The sequence below is a fragment of the Rhineura floridana genome, chromosome 5 (genome assembly GCF_030035675.1).
Source record: "Rhineura floridana isolate rRhiFlo1 chromosome 5, rRhiFlo1.hap2, whole genome shotgun sequence".
Lineage (NCBI taxonomy): Eukaryota > Metazoa > Chordata > Lepidosauria > Squamata > Rhineuridae > Rhineura > Rhineura floridana.
This window is the reverse complement of record NC_084484.1, coordinates 95,284,247-95,301,586: the sequence shown is the minus strand read 5'-3', so window position 1 is coordinate 95,301,586 and position 17,340 is coordinate 95,284,247. Positions and strand designations below refer to the sequence as shown.

Below are 17,340 nucleotides of genomic sequence, written 5' to 3'. Positions count from 1 at the left end.
AAAACCTACTTCAGCTCTTACTACCCTTCTGTTATCCCTGTTTCATGAATTGGCTTTTGAATGTTGCTTAGGTTTTTAATAATCAGGTTGACTGTCCTGTCACATGTGTTTGGCTTTCAAACTCTTAATCTTTTATATCAGGGATGGGGAACCTGTGGCCCCCTAGGTGTTAAAAAATGTAAATGTACTGCCTTCAAGTCGATTCCAACTTATGGTGACCCTATGAATAGGTTTTCATGAGGCTGAGAGGCAGTGACTGGCCCAAGGTCACCCAGTGAGCTTCATGGCTATGTGGGGATTCGAACCCTGGTCTCCCAGGTCGTTATCCAACACCTGAACCACTACACCACACTGGCTGTTTAGGTGTTGTTGGACTACAACTCCCATCTTTCCTGACCTTTATCCATGCTAACAAGGGCTGATAGGAGCTGGAGTCCAACAACACCTGGAGGGCCACAGGTTCTCCATCTCTGCTTTATTCTTTCTGCTGCTGACCTGTCCAACAACTGTCAAGGCCTCCATGAAAGCTGATCAATAAAATAGCTTCAGGGTTAGTCAGAGATGCTTCTGGAATTAACATGAGGCAATAGCCCAAACACTAAGAAAACACAACACGGATGTATAGAGTATCATGCATTGTAGCTGCAGATAGTTTGCAGATCACAACATTACAAGGCTAAGTAATTTCTAAGGGTAATTGAAAGAATGCATCGAGAAATAAAGGGAGGGTGTTACTTTTTATCAGTCCAGGTCCATTCACTTTAATCCAAATAAATCTGCTCCATTTAATAATTACAATGTTTCAACAACTTCTAATATTTTTTTTAAAATATTTATTTTTTAAAAACTGATAGAACTGTTTTCCAATCAGCTGGTTGCTGCAGAGAAAATGTGTGGTATCTGATATTTCCAACCATACACATGTAAGATACAATTTACTCACACTGAAAGAATTCTGTTTGTTGCAGTGTACTTACATGCGTGGGCGACAGTGATTAATATCAATAAGGTCTGTGGCCCTTCTGCCCTTGGGGATGTTTTAAATGAAAAGTTAGCATCCCTGAGAACTGAGTTTGATGTTGGGAAATGGAAAGAAGAGCTTATGGGAATACTCCAACCTCCCTTCCAATAGGTTAAAGATCATTGTAAGCGTCTGTTTAAGCTTTGTCAAGTTTCAAATGGAAATAACATAACAATGGGAAAGCTGACCAAAGCCAGATTTTCTGAGATGACAAATGAAGCTGCACAGCCTGGTGTTTATTCAGAAGTAAGCCTTACTGTGTTCAGTGAGGTTTACTTCCAAGTAAATATGTGTTGGATTACAGCCTTAATAAGGAATCAGGAATAACTCTACTGTAATGGGGATTTTTTGAACCAAAGGTTATAGCTGATTTTGGCTGTGAATTCACCACAGACTACATGAGCAGGCTTGTTAACTATGCTTAGAACTGTGATTGATAAAACAGGTTTTGTGATTTCTGTGTTGAGGTTGTTATGTGTAAAACTGTAATGCCCTCTGAAAGGCATCTACCACAGGTTCTCTTAGATTCCAGTGAAACAAGGAACAACAATGGTTTAAAGTTCCATGAATCAATTGGTTTATTTAAGAATAGTAGCACAGCACTTTTGGTAATCAAGCAAATAGGAAAACAATACATTCAAAGCAGAACACACAAGCAGCAAATTATACCTCTCCTGTGTAAAGCATGTGTGGCTTCTGAGACGGTCAAATGTCCAATATTCTCATCCCAATAGCAAAAAATGAAGATGAACCAATGACAGAGGATATGCTAGACATTGACAGTCATGCCTGCTTTTAATTTTTCAGCATTGGCCCAAAAAGATGCCCAAGGTTGCACCTTGTGGTGGTCTTTTCACTCTAGGCTTTTCACCTTCTCAGCTTTTTGGATCTGACTTCATTTCAAGCTGTATTTTTCCAACACAAATCCTCCCTTTGTTTCCATTTGTGGGTGTCCAAGGATCACTGGAAACCTCTCCTCATGACAAGATTTACAAAATTTAGGGGGGAAAGTTACGCAAGATTTTTTTCAATTCTTGTCTTCCTATTTGAATCCTTGACATTTCCCATGTTGCCCAGTTTAACAGTTATTATGATTAATCTAATCAATTAAAATAATGTCTAGTTGTCTTACTCCCAAGATAGTTAATACTTACATGCATTCTCATTGGTGCCTTCATGTATTTGGTACCTAGAAGAACCCAACAATCAGAGTTGCTGCTGTTATGTGCCTTCAAGTCAATCACGACTTATATCAACCCTATGAATCAGCGACTTCCAATAGCATCTGTTATAAACCACCCTGTTCAGATTTTGTAAGTTCAGGTCTGTGCTTCCTTTATGGAATCAATCCATCTCTTCTTTGGCCTTCCTCTACTTCTACTCCCTTCTGTTTTTCCCACCATTATTGTCTTTTCTAGTGAATCATGTCTTCTCATGATGTGTCCAGAGTTTGATAACCTCAGTTTCTGTTCTAGTGATAGTTCGAGCTTAATTTCTTGTCTTTTTTTGCAGTCCATGATATCCACAAAGCTCTCCTCCAACACCACATTTCAAATGAGTTGATACATAGAGATTGGGAATGCCATGGTCTGAATGATCCTGACTTTAGTGTTCAGTGATACATCTTTGCATTTGAGGACCTTTTCTACTTCTCTCATAGCTGCCCTCCCCAGTCCTAGCCTTCTTCTGATTTCTTGACTATTGTCTCCATTTTGATTAATGACTGCGCCAAGGTATTGATAATCCTTGACAAGTTCAATGTCCTCATTGTCAACTTTAAAGTTACATAAATCTTCTGTTGTCATTACTTTAGTCTTCTTGACGTTCAGCTGTAGTCTTGCTTTTGTGCTTTCCTCTTCAACTTTCATCAGCATTCATTTCAAATCATTACTGGTTTCTGCTAGTAGCATGGTATCATCTGCATATCTTAAATTATTGATATTTCTCCCTCCAATTCTCACACCTTCTTCATCTTGGTCCCTTCTCGCTTTCCGTATGATATATTCTGCATATAGATTAAACAAGTAGGGTGATAAAATACACCCGTCTCACCCCCTTTCCAATTGGGAACCAATCAGTTTCTCCATATTCTGTCCTTACAGTAGCCTCTTGTCCAGAGTATAGGTTGTGCATCCGGACAATCAGATGCTGTGGCACCCCCTTCTCTTTTAAAGCATTCCATAGTTTCTCATGATCTACACAAAGGCTTTGCTGTAATCTATAAAGCACAGGGTGATTTTCTTCTGAAATTCCTTGGTCCGTTCCATTATCCAACCTATGTTTGCAATATGGTCTCTGGTGCCTCTTCCCTTTCTGAATCCAGCTTGGACATCTGGCATTTCTCGCTCCGTATATGGTAAGAGCCTTTGTTGTAGAATCTTGAGCATTACTTTACTTGCCTGGGATATTAAGGCAATAGTTTGATAATTACTGCATTCCCTGGGATCTCCTTTCTTTGGGAATGCTTCCAGTCTGTGGGCCATTGTTTAGTTTTCCATATTTGTTGACCAATTTTTGTCGAAATTTGTAGTAACTCTACAAGGTAGCATGCCATCTGTTCCTGGTGATTTGTTTCTTCCAAGTATTTTAAGAGCAGCTTTCAACTCACATTCTAAAATTTCTAGTTCTTCATCATATAGTTCCTCCGTGAATGAATCTGTCATCCTTGCATCTCTTTTACAGAGTTCTTCATTGTATTGCTTCCATCTTCCTTTTATTTCATCTTCGTCAGTCAGTGTGTTCCCCTGTTGATTATTCAATATCCCTACTCTTGGTTTAAATTTCCCTTTAATTCTCTAATCTTTTGGAATAGGGCTCTTGTTCTACCCTTTTTGTTGTTCTCTTCCATTTCTATTGTAATATTGTAATAGTTTTCTTTGTCCCTACGTACTAGTGGCTGTATTGTTGCATTTAGGGTACTAGCCTTGTTTCTATCTCCTTTTGCTTTTGCTTTCCTTCTCTCTTTTTTTTTTTTTTTAATAATTTTTATTCAAATTTTTCCAAAAACAAACAAAACAAAGTCAAAAAGACATAGCAATACATCAACAAAAAAATGAAAATAAAATAGTTGACTTCCGATTTGTCGCAGATCAGCTATAAGTATATAATATACATCAAACCTGTCCCTTAATGTATACATACAGAGTCCCTTTTCTCCATAGGCTGTCTTAATTAATCGTCAAATCCCAGTATCATCATTTTATTTTGATCTTTCAACAAAAAGTCTAAGAGAGGTTTCCATTCCTTAAGAAATGTATCTGTCGATTTTTCTCTAAGTAAACATGTCAATTTATCCATTTCTACTAAGTCCATTAATTTCAATAACCATTCTTCCATTGTTGGTGTTGATTCCATTTTCCACTTTTGTGCATATAATAATCTTGCTGCCGTAATCATATATAATATTATTCTTCCATATTTCTTTTCTATTTGTTTATCCATAAAACCCAATAAGAAAAATTCTGGTTTTGACCGAATATTTATCTTTAGAATTTTTTGCATCTTCCTACCTATCTGTGCCCAAAATAATTTCGCCTTTTTACATGACCACCACATATGATAAAAAGATCCTTCTTGTTGTTTACATTTCCAACAAACATTAGAGACATTACTATACATTTTTGACAGCTTTTCTGGAGTCATGTACCAACGGTACATCATTTTATAAAAATTTTCTTTAAGATTATAGCATAATGTAAATTTCAAGCCTTTTTTCCACATATTTTCCCATTGATCCATTTGTATGTTATGACCAAAATTTTTTGCCCACTTTACCATGCACTCTTTTACTTGTTCTTCCTCCATATCCATTTTCAATAAAAGTTTATACATTTTTGCAATTATGTTTTCATCATTTGTACACAAACCTATTTCAAAATCAGATTTATTTATTTCAAACCCATACATTTTCTTGTCCATTTTATATCTTTCTAACAATTGTAAATAGGCAAACCAATGAAAACTATATCCTTCCTTTATCAATTGTTCTCTCTCTTTCAATATGTATTCTCCATGTACATTTTCTAATAGTTCTTGATAAGTTAACCATTTCTCTTTTCCAGACATTTCTCTTCTATAAAAAGCTTCTTGACTTGAGACACATAATGGTATTTTCGAATAAAACCTTGGTTTGTATCTATTCCATATTTTCAACAGAGGACGTCTTATAAAATGATTATTAAAGTCTACATTTACTTTTACTTTGTCATACCATAGATATCCATGCCATCCCCACTTCAGATTGTGGCCCTCCAAATCCAATAGTCTTTTATTCCTCAATAAGATCCATTCCTTTATCCAGACTAAACAGCAGGCAGCAAAATAAAGTCTCAAATTTGGTAATCCCAGTCCTCCTCTTTCTTTAGCGTCTTGAAGTAATTTAAATTTAACTCTTGGTTTTTTTCCTTGCCATACAAATTTAGAAATATCTTTTTGCCATTGTTTAAAAGGTAAATCAGAGGATATTACAGGTATTGTTTGAAACAAAAACATCATTCTCGGTAATACATTCATTTTTATCACAGATATTCTACCCATTAATGACAGTTGTAGTTTATCCCATCTTAGCAAGTCTTTCTTAATCTCTGTCCATAATTTTTCGTAATTATTGTGAAATAACTTTGAGTTTTTATTTGTCATGATGATGCCTAGATATTTCAACTTTTTTTCTATTGTAAAATCTGTCTTGTCCATTAACTCTTTCTGTTCCCTTAAAGTTAAATTTTTCACCAACATCTTTGTTTTTTGATTGTTGATCTTAAATCCTGCTAAAGGTCCAAATTCTTTTAATTTGTCCATCAGTATATGAATTCCTTCCAAAGGGTTTTCTAGTACAATTATCAAATCATCAGCAAATGCTCTCAATTTATATTCTTCTTTTTTTATTTTTAATCCCGAAATCCTTTTATCTTGCCTTATATCTCTAAGCAATACTTCTAAAACCAAAATAAATAAAAGGGGAGATAATGGACATCCCTGTCTTGTACCCTTTTGTATTTCACATGAGTCCGTTAATTCTCCATTAACAATTATCTGGGCCTTCTGTGATGTATAAATCGATCTAATCCATTTTATAAAGTTGTCTCCAAAGTCCATTTGCTCCAAAACCTGGAACATAAATTTCCAATTCAAATTATCAAATGCTTTTTCAGCATCTAAAAAAATCAGAGCTGCTTGTTTATCATTTCGTTGTTCTAAATATTCCAACATATTCAAAACATTCCTGACGTTGTCACGTAATTGTCTTTTAGGTAAAAACCCTGATTGATCTTCCTGAATAAATTGTTGCAATATTATTTTCAATCTTTCAGCCAAAATCATTGTAAAAATTTTATAGTCATTGTTCAGTAGAGATATTGGCCGATAATTTTTTGTTTTAGTTAAATCTTGGTCCTCTTTAGGTATTAATGTTATATTAGCATTTTTCCAACTATCCGGTATCTTTCCCTCTTGCAAAATAGAATTCATTGTAGACTGTAAAGGTAGCAGGAGTTCTTCCTCCAAACATTTATAATACATTGCAGATAGCCCATCTGGTCCTGGTGCCTTTCCTAATTTAATTTTATTTATGGCTTCAGATATCTCTCTTGACGTAATAGGGCCATTAATAACTTGTCTCTGAAAATCTGTAATTTTAGGCAAATTCTGTTTAAACAAATACTCTTCTATTTTTTCAGATGGAATTTCTTGACACTTATACAATGTTGAGTAATATTGATGAAAAATCTTTTTAATTTTTACATTGTTTGTCAGCGTCTCATCTCCTTCTTGTATCTTTAAAATAATATTTTTTTGACGTTCTTTTCTTAATTTATATGCTAACCATTTCCCAGGTTTATTTGCAAATTCAAAAGTCCTTTGTTTAGCAAAATTTAATTTCCTTTCAATTTCTCTAACTGTCAACATTGATACTTGCTTCTGTAACATTTTAATTTGATTTACAATAGAAACTTTAGCTGGATTCTTTTTCAATTCTTCCTCTTTTTGTTTTATTTCTTCCAAAATTAATTGCATTTTCTGTTGTTTCTTTTTTTTTAATTCAGAATTACATTTAATAAAGTATCCCCTCATAAATGCCTTACTTGTATCCCAAACAATATTTTCACTTGTTCCTTTATGTAAATTATATTCAAAGAACTCCTTTAATTTCTTCTTACATTCTTGTACTACTTTATCATTCTGTAATAAAGATTCATTTAGTCTCCATCTAAATCCAAGATTTTTTTTTTTTAAAGTTAATATCACAGGATTATGGTCCGAAAAAGTTTTTGGTAATATATCCATTTTAAAAATATCCTTCGCTAAAATTTTTGACATCCAAATCATATCAATCCTCGAAAATGTTTTATGTCTTTCTGAAAAATAAGTAAATTCCTTTGCATTATCATTTATATATCTCCAGGTATCCACCAATTCTAGATGTTCCATGAGTTCAAAACAAATCTTCGGTAATTTACCTTGTGTCTCTTTGATATTTTTTTCAGAAAGCCTATCAATTTTTGGTGAGATTACCCCATTCCAGTCACCCATGACACACCAATGCTCATATGAAAACTCTGACAATTTTTCCATAAGTCCTGTATAAAACCTTGTTTTATCTTCATTGGGGGCATAAATACCCACTATCAAAATGTTTGTACCTTGTAAAGTAATTTCAACCCCCACAAATCTACCACTATCGTCCAATAATACCAATTTAGGAAGCAATTGTGGGTTAATATAGAGAACAACTCCATTTTTTTTTTTTGGTCCAGCTGAAATAAATTCTTCACCCAAATTTTTACAAATCAAATATTTAGAATCTTTCTTCTGAATATGAGTTTCTTGTAGACAAATTATATCCAATTTTAATTTTTTCAAATAATGAAACACTTTCTTTCTCTTCTGCGCCGTGTTGGCTCCATTTATATTCCAAGTTAGGTATTTGTAATCCATCGTTAAGCGTGTATTTTAAAATTTGCCTGATGCTCCTTTTGATCCATCATCTTCCTTCCCCTCCTCTGCGTATCCTTGTTGACTTTGTTTCCCAGGAACTGTATCCATATCTTTGAGTTTATCTTCTTCCATATCTTTTGAAGCTTTTCTCAAGAAGTCCCTTGCTTTTTGAACAGTATTCAATCTATATTTCTGTTGTCTGAATGTAAAAATCACTCCTTCTGGAACGTCCCACCTAAATTGAATTTTGCATTGCTTAAGTTTTTCTGTAAGGAAAGCATATTCTTTTCTCTTACGTAAAAGTCTAATAGGAATTTCCTTCATCACCAGTATTTCCTTACCATCAATTTTAAAGGTATATTTAAAGTGTTGCTGTAAAACCATATCTCTGGTCGTTTTCTTTACGAAGTGAACAAGCACATCTCTTGGAATTTTTTTCATTGTTGCATATCTGGAGTTAATTCTATAAACTTTGTCTATTTCAAATTCCATCCTATCTTCATTCAAGTCCAGAAATTTTACTAAAGCATTAACAATTTTGTCTCTAATGCCTTCACCTGTTTCCTCAGGGATTGCACGGAATCTCAAACAATGCTCTTTATTTCTCATTTCAGTCATAGCTAAATAGTCCAAATTTTTTTCTAGTTCCAGATTTAGTATATCTGTTCTATTCTCCAAGGTTTGTACCTTTTCTTTAGTATTTTTTGCATCCTCCTTTATTTGCCCAATTGTCCCTTTAATCTCATCCACTTGTGTTTTAATATAGTCTTTTATATCTGTCAATTCAATTTTCATTTCCTGTTTAATTTCCTGTTTTATAGCATTAATCCCTTCCATTATTTTTTGAAACATTTCTGGGGGTATATCCTCTTCCTGTGTATCAATAGAACCTCTTCGCCCCTGGGCCTTAGTTGTTTTTTTAGTTGTCATTTTCAAAAAGAGGCCTTTAATTTCTAAAATTAATCACTGTTTCAGAACCTAAGGGCAGTCTATTTCTTCTTTTTTTTCCCTCCACCAAAAAGAAGAGTTAATATTCCAGGCCTGTAATTGGAATCCAGCCAGCACAACACAGTCCTTATCTGCATCCAAGAATGCAAAACAATTCTGGTTGCCAAGACTAAACAATTAGTAGCATATACGAGCAGCGGATTCATCCAACAAGAAATAGTCCAAAGAGAAAAATAGTCCAAAATATAATAATTACCTCTCATCCGTTTTTAAACTTTAAAAGTCCAAATTCAAGCCAGCTTTTTGTCGTAGAAAAGTAAATAAGTTGTTTATATTTTCTTTCTTCCTTAATTATATTTAAAAGAGAAAAAGTATGACTCACCCAGGTTTCTCAATTGCTGATTCATAAACAAATCCCTTTTATTGCAGTAATTTAAGCCAAATGATAAGGTTTAGGCAGAAGTGGGCTCGCTGGTTAAGAACGTTTTTTTTTTAAGAAAAGAAAAAACGCTTCGCTTCATTCCAGTCCAGCTTGCGTGAAAATCCTGACTCCGTCTTCAGCCGATCGGCTTGCCTTCTTATCTCAGGAATTTCCTGATCAATTCCAGCCGCCGACAGCTCAACGAAGTCTTGTGGAAGATCTGATCGGTTCTCCTGTACCTTGGAGAACATTTAAGCCAGTCCAAGATTCCTCTTGGCTGACTTTTAACCTGAAAAAAGCTTCCTCTGGGGCAGAGCTCCCTCAGAGACAACCACCAGCCAGCACCACTTCCCGGAAGTCCGCTTTCCTTCTCTCTTTAACCATTTGAAGAGTTTCTTTAGTCATCCATTGAGGTCTTTCTTTCTTTTTAACGAGGTATTGTCTTTCCGTATTCTTCCCTGATAATGTTTCTGACTTCATTCCATAGTTCTTCTGATTCTCTGTCAACTAAGTTTAAAGCCTCAAATCTGTTCCTTATTTGATCTTTATATTCTTCTGGGATGTTATTTAAATTGTATTTTGGCATTCGTTTTAGTGTACAAAGCCCTAGCTTGGGAGCAGGATACCTGAAAGATCGTCTTATCCCTTATATACCCAGTCGATCACTGTGCTCTGCAGGTGAGGGCCTCCTGCAGATACCATCTTATCAGAAGGTCCATTCTGCACAACATACGAAACGGATCTTTAGTGTGGCTCCACCTGCTCTGTGGAACTCCCTACACTTAAATATTAGCAAGGCGCCATCTCTATTATCTTTTCAGCGCCTGTTGAAGACCTTCCTCTTTCAATAAGCCTTTTAAGTTTAGACCTATCCCAGTCTGCTTCTGTGTTGGAGTTGCTTTTTAAGATGCTTTTAAACCTTTTTTTTTTAAAAAAAAAAACAATATGTTTTTAACCTTTTTAAAATGTTTTCAAAGCTTTTTTAAGAAATGTTTTTAAAGTTTTGTTTTAATGTATTTTTATGATGTTTTAAAGTGTTTTTAGTGCTTTTGTTTGCCGCCCTGGGCTCCTGCTGGGAAGATTGGTGGGATATAAATGAAATAATAAATAAATAAATAAATAAATAAAGATTGCTTTGTTGTTCTTCTTTAGCTTTATTCTGATTTTTGATATGACCAGTTCATGATCTGTACCGCAGTCTGCTCCTGGTCTTGTTTTCACAGAAAGTATGGAACTTCTCCATCTTCTGCTACCAATTATAAAATCAATTTGATTCCTATATTGACCATTACACAAATGCATATATTAGGGAAAAGTGTGCATAAAAATGAATATATTAGTGAAAATAATGTACAAAAATGCATAATATTAGAAATTGCTTTCAGAAATGTATACAATAGTCAAAACTGCATATAAAAATGTGGTTATTAGGAGAAATTTGCACTAAAATGCTGAAGAATTTTCATGAGGATTTAAAAAATAATAATTTGCAAATTGCTGCAGAAATGCGGCGAACTGAATTGAAGATTGAAAAAAAGAGAAACCGAGAGAACCGAAATTGACTGATCCTTCCATCTGTAGTGATTGCAACATTAAAAAAAGCAGATGCCACATATCTGCCAGTGTCATTTATTCCATTCTATTCTTAACTAGTTACAGAAGAAGAAGAATGAAAGTTTAGCAATTGGAAGCAAGGAGAAGTGAAAAGCAAATAAAAATAAGGCACATCAAGGTAATTATTCCTTTTTAAAGGATACTTTCACATTAAGAAACACTGTGAACAACAAATATTTGATAGTCACATACTTAAAATACTAGATAGAAAATAGCCTCATGGTATATTGAATGTGATGACTGCAACAAAAAATGATAAATTCATTTGAAACAGAGTTGTAATGCATTGTGACCACCTATTTATAGAGTACAAAAACAATAATGAATAGTAGAGAAGGTTTTTCATTGGCTTGTAAATATGTGAAAGGAAGGGCAAAGTAGCAACAAATTAAGTGGAAACATACACTATTTAGGAATGGGAGAAGCCTGGCATTCTCTTGTGATAAAAGCATAATTCAGTTAAAGTTAGGCACCCCCAAGTCCCATGGAAGTTGCTGAGATGTAAGTATTTAGTCATGCACTTTAGTTGTATTGATTTCAGTGAGGTTTAAGTAGGACTAGACAATACTTTTCTTCAGGGGTCACAAAAAGTCTCTATAATAAGGTTCTAAATCTCAATGAGGCCACTTCTAGAAGTGTCGTTTCCTGTTAACTTATGCCTTTTGTTAGGCCATGTTGTGCTGGCGAGCATGTGCAGGGTTCTAAGCTCAATAGAGCCTTTTTGCCAAGCAGAAAACAAGCCTAATTTGTTCTAATGAAAGGAATCACCTTTCCTCCATAGCATGTGCACACAGGAGGAAGTTCCCACACCAGTGGAGTGGGAGAGTGCTAAAGCAGAAGTCCTCACAACAATATTAACTCATAAACAGAATCAGATTTTTCTTGGAATGACTTATTTGTTGTCTTTTTATTGTTACTGTTCATCAGTACAGTATTTTGTAATGTTTAGCAGTGTATAAATATTCCAAACAAATAAAATGTGTACAGAGAAAAGAGGCATCCTTTTGCCTTTTGGGCCTGATGAAACGGCAGGGACGATGGCTAGAACAACGATGGAGAAAAACTCAGTCTGCTTCCGATCGAACACAGGCTAGAGCTCATTTTCGAGCCTATCATGTGGTGGTGATGGCAGTGAAGAAAGTGCACTTCTCTGCCACCACTGCGTCTGCTCAGTGTCATCCAGCGATGCTTTTCCAGGTGGTCCGGGGCCTTTTGGGCTCTGGCCCTACATCTGGCCCTGTCGCTTGCTGTGACATGTTTGCGAGGCACTTTGCAGATAAAATTGCTTGCATTCGGACTGACTTGGACTCCTCATTAACTACAGTTGTGCCATATGTCACCGAAGCTTCCTCTGGTCATTTTTCTATGGATACTTTTCAGCTTGTAAAGCCTGAGGATGTGGACAGGATTCTAGGAGAATCGAGGGCCACTACTTGCTCCCTTGACCCTTGCCCATCCTGGTTAATCAAATCTGCCAGAGGGAGAGTGGCTGACTGGTTGGCATATTTAATTAACACCTCCCTAAGGGAAGGTTCTATGCCAACATTGTTGAAGGAGGCTGTGACAAGACCTTTGTTTAAAAAAGCCTTCGTTAGACCCTGCGGATCTTAACAACTTCCTCCCAGTCTCCAATCTCCCCTTTCTGGCAAGGTGATTGAGAGGGTAGTGGCTGTTCAGCTCCAGGTTTTCCTGGATGAATCAGACTATCTAGATCCTTTTCAGTCAGGCTTCAGGCCTGGTCATGGGACAGAGACTGCCTTGGTCGCCCTGCTTGATGACCTACACCAGGCATCAGACACGGGGAAGTGCATCCCTCTTGGTGCTGCTGGACCTCTTGGCAGCCTTCGATACGATCGCCCATGGTATCCTTCTGGGCTGTCTAGCTGGGATGGGATTGGGAGGCACTGTTTTACGGTGGCTCCGGTCCTACCTGACAGACAGGACCCAGAAAGTGGTGCTGGGAGACTACTGCTCAACCCCCTGGCCGTTGGTCTATGGGGTACTGCAGGGTTCCATTCTGTCTCCCATGCCCTTTAACATTTATATGAAACTGCTGGGAGAGGTCATCAGGAGATTTGGAGTAGAATGTCATCAATATGCTGATGACACTCAGCTCTATCTCTCCCTACCACCTGATTGCAGGGAGAGAGTGCTTATCCTAAACCGGTGCCTGGAGGCTGTGAAGGGCTGGATGTGGGCTAACAAACTGAAACTTAATCCAGACAAGATGGAAGTACTACTGGTCAAGGGAAAAACTGCACCAGGGATGGGTTGTACTCCACTTGAAGGAGCAGGTCCGCAGTTTGGAAGTCCTCCTGGATCCTGCCCTGCTGCTTGAATATCAGGTGGCTGCGATAGCCAGGAGTGTTTTGGCCAACTCAAACTGGTCTACCAGCTGCGTCCATTCCTGGAGGCAGTTGACTTGGCCACAGTGATACATGCATTGGTGACATTGAGGCTTGATTACTGTAATGCACTCTATGTGGGGTTGCCTTTGAAAACGGTTTGGAAATTGCAGTTGGTTCAAAATGCAGCAGCCAGAATGTTAACTGGAGCATGGCACAGGGAGCATATCACTCCTGTGCTTTATCGACTCCACTGGCTCCCAATTTGTTTCCGGGCCCAATTCAAAGTGCTGGTTCTGACCTTTAAAGCCCTAAATGGCCTTGGACCAGTATACCTGAGGGACTGCTTATGCCCATATGTACCTGCCTGGGATTTAAGATCATCTGCCTCTGGTCTCCTCTATGTGCCTGGAATAAAAGATGTTAGACTGACAGGCACGCAGGAGAGAGCTTTTTCAGCTGTGGCCCCCAAGCTGTGAAATTCCCTACCCCAAGAAGTCTGCTCTGCTCCCTCCCTGTTGGTTTCCCGGAGACATCTGAAAACGATATCGTTCCGGACAGCCTTTGGGAGGTAGAGCCTGACACTGATTTTATGCCTTCTATGTTAAATTTTACCTTTGTAGTCCTTTTAGTACCACCCCCTATATATATGTGTATATGTGTGTGTGTGTGTGTGTGTGTGTATTGTATTTTATGTATTTTTATTTATGTTAATGTTTTTGTGATTTTACTGTTAACAATTTTATTATGTACGTGTGTGATTTTATTTTTGTAAGGCGCCCTGAGTGCCCTATTATAGGGTAGAAGGGCAGGATAGAAATATTTTAAATAAATAATAAAAGGTTGCAGGGCTTCTACCTGCTACAGTCTGACCATTTCCCTGGTCTGCTGGGTAGACTAATAGGGATTAGCACAGTTGCTATGTGTATGACTTACAGGTGTGCTGGATGAGCACATCTGAGTTCTGCCAAAAATGTTGGATGGATGACATCATATTCACTGGGGCTAACAATGTTTGTATTTTAATTTCAGCATAATAATGGACACAAAGATCCTTTAGAGGTTTGCCAAGTCTAGCTAAGCATCATTGGATTGCACAGCATCGACAGAGGATGAGACTGAACAGCTGATATTAATATAAGCACTTTTCAAAAAACTAGTATTTATCCTTATGGATGCAAACAATAAGGAGCCTCCACTGTTGTACATTTTTTTTTAAAGTCATCTTCTAAATAATATATTCTTATACCAAAAAAATGGCTGCTGAAATTATTCTCTTTTTTAGATTTTATATGTTTTTCTTTTTTAACTGCTTCTGGTTGTTTTATGGAGATGTATTGGGGAAATTTGTACTTTTTAAGCAAGTTGTTTTAGAAATCTTTCAGAATGTAATTTTGTGTACGATTAAAGCAACAACAATGGATCTCATTATGTCTGTGTAAATTAAGAAGCAAGATCCTGCCCTGTCACCTTGCTGACAAGACTGAGAGCGGGTATCTAACAAGAAGGATTATTTAACCTTCTCTGGTCAGCAACTATTTGCCAAGAAAACGCTGCAGAGAAGGAAGTTAGACCAAGGCCTCAGGCTATCTGACACCCGAGACATGTATTTTTAGGACTCACCCTATTTTGGGATTTTAGGTTGTTTTTAAATAGTTTTTTTATGTCATATTTTAAAATTGTTGTAACCTGCCCTGGGACCTTTGGGTGAAGGGCAGGTAACGGATGATGATGTTGATGATGATACCTCCTATGGCCTGCAGCATAGTCTGTCTCTACATATGCTATTCCTCCATCCTCTCTTTTGTTTCTGGGTTGGTAACTACAGGGTACAGATGGTCCTTCTGAGGGACAGATGTGGCCTAGCTGTTTCCAGTTGCCTTATTCCTAAGCACTGAGAGAACTGTAAAGGGCCCCAGTGATGGTATGAAGGCACATGAAGCAGTTCTGCTGCCAAGGCTAGACAAGTCTAGCATGTAAACTGCCTGAATAAGAAATCAAACTGTCTGGGGAACCAGAGCTAAGCTGCTCTGGGTTCCTTCTAAGAAGAGTAAAGTGTAATAAATAACTAATGCTCCTGCATTCACTGCATTTAGAATGCAGCCTCTTTTTAATGAATGGGTCATCTGAAATATTTAGCTAACCAAACACTCTAATAAGCTAGTGTTAGATACATCGGCAAGAATTTGGTCCAGGTATTTGTACATACTATGTACAACTGAGATTCATTTAATGAAGGCTCTGTAATTATTATGTTTTACTGTGAAGATTATACACCCAATTCCTGGGAGGGTCACTAATGGTGAGGCATCATAGCTCAGTAGTACAGCATATGTTTTACATGCTTGGGGTTTGAGATTTAGTCCCTGAATTCTCCACAATCAGAAAAATCTTGGAATACAAACGTAGGAAAGACATTTGCATGTGGCCTTCAAGTTCTACTGACAGAGCAGATAAATACAGAACTTCACATGGCAGCTGGAACATGGACAATAGCTGGGAGTCATTTTGCTTGGATGAGAATTGCTAAGGTTAACGCTGGCAGCATCCACTTTTAATACTGAACAATGAAAGTTTGGACCATTGTAGCCAACTGAAATGACATGGGTTGCTGGTCCCAAGTTACAGACAGGAAGCTCAGGTGTGAATAAACTAATCTGCTTTACACAAGATCACCCAGAAAACCTATGACAGAGGCAGAACTTAAATGCCAACTACCAGGCCTCCCTCTGTCTGGCAGCTGAGCATCCACATTCAGATCCGCAGGAAGGTTGTGCAAAAGAGGACTAGGAAATCCCACACCTGGTGCAATTTCCCCTTCTACACAACTCTTAATAGTAGAATAGCTCTCCCAATGTCTAGAGACACATCGGCAATTCAGATATGATCCAAGGGCTATACGCTTTGGTGCAATTGTTGGTCATATATACCTTTCATAGCGTCCTGTATATTTACGCATTTAAAAAAGCACAAGACCTAGAATGTGATATGGAGTTGAGGGAACGCAGGGCGGAATCTGATGAGCATCAGGACCTTTGTGGGGGGGCAGGTTCCACAGGCTGCTTGTAAAAAGTAACAGCAAAAAGTGTTTGAAGATTAGGATACAAAAAGGCTGAGAGAAGTTTACCAAAGCAGCTAGGCCTGAGGAAGGGACTGATCTGGGAAGCAGTGGGGGTTGGTTCATTAGGGTAAACGGGGCCCTACCCCACCAACCTCAGCCTGCCTGCCTTCTTACTTACAACCAGTCAAGGAGTGGCACTTCCTGGCATTGGCTCTGACTCCACCTACTGTTGGTCTCCCTGCCTTCTGCTTTACAGTCCCAATGGGCACCAGCCACATCTAGGAAAAGAGGTGAATTGTACAAGTGCAGTAGAGGGTACTGTAGACTGAATTGTTGTGCTGAAGCTCCAGCTTACCTAGTGAGTCAGCGGCAGCGCAGGCCAGTGGGAATGAGGAAGAGATCTGAGGACAAAATGTTGATTGGCAATATCCCCACCCCCACCCCAGGAATCCCTGACATGGGGCTCCACTATTACGGTGGACAGAATTCAACCCTAGATTTTTGGAAAGTGTTAATGCAACCTAACACCACCAGAAAGGCACATAAAATTTGAATGGGCAAGAAACCGCTTTCATATACTGTATTATCTACAGTTCTCAAAAATGGATGCATGGCCTTTAAACAGTGCCTTGGGTTTAGGGTTGCCTGGTTCAAACCCTGAGACTGATCCTGTATCTTTAGGAGAAAAGAAAGTCAGCCAAGTGCAGGTCTTCTTGCAACCCTATAATGGGAAAAACCACAAGGTGGAATTCTCCCTCCCACCTCCACAACTTTTAAAGATACAAAAGACCTCTTGGAGGCCAGGCCTGGCAACCAAGAGGTCTTCTGTATCTTTAAAAGTTGTGCAGGGGGAAGGGAGAATTCCACCTTGTGGTTTTTCCCATTACAGTGTTGCAAGAACACCTGCACTTGGCTGACTTTCTCTTCTCCTAAAGATACAGGATCAGTCTCAGGGATTGAACCTGGCAACCCTACTTGGGTTTGAAACCAATGGTCT

The 17,340-nt window shown here is 37.8% G+C and overlaps 1 protein-coding gene across 4 annotated transcripts in view; it reads left to right on the top strand.

Annotated features, from left to right (window-relative positions):
- Nucleotides 1-17,015, top strand: part of PDE9A (phosphodiesterase 9A) — a 115,306-nt gene extending 98,291 nt beyond the window's left edge. For all 4 annotated transcript variants that reach the window (XM_061627561.1, XM_061627562.1, XM_061627564.1 and 1 more), the window contains 2 exons: nucleotides 10,977-11,055; nucleotides 14,315-17,015. In XM_061627561.1, the coding sequence (XP_061483545.1) occupies nucleotides 10,977-11,027 (51 nt within the window). In that variant the 3' untranslated portion in view covers nucleotides 11,028-11,055; nucleotides 14,315-17,015. The remainder of the gene's footprint in view (nucleotides 1-10,976; nucleotides 11,056-14,314) is intronic.
- The last annotated feature ends 325 nt before the right edge of the window (nucleotides 17,016-17,340 follow it).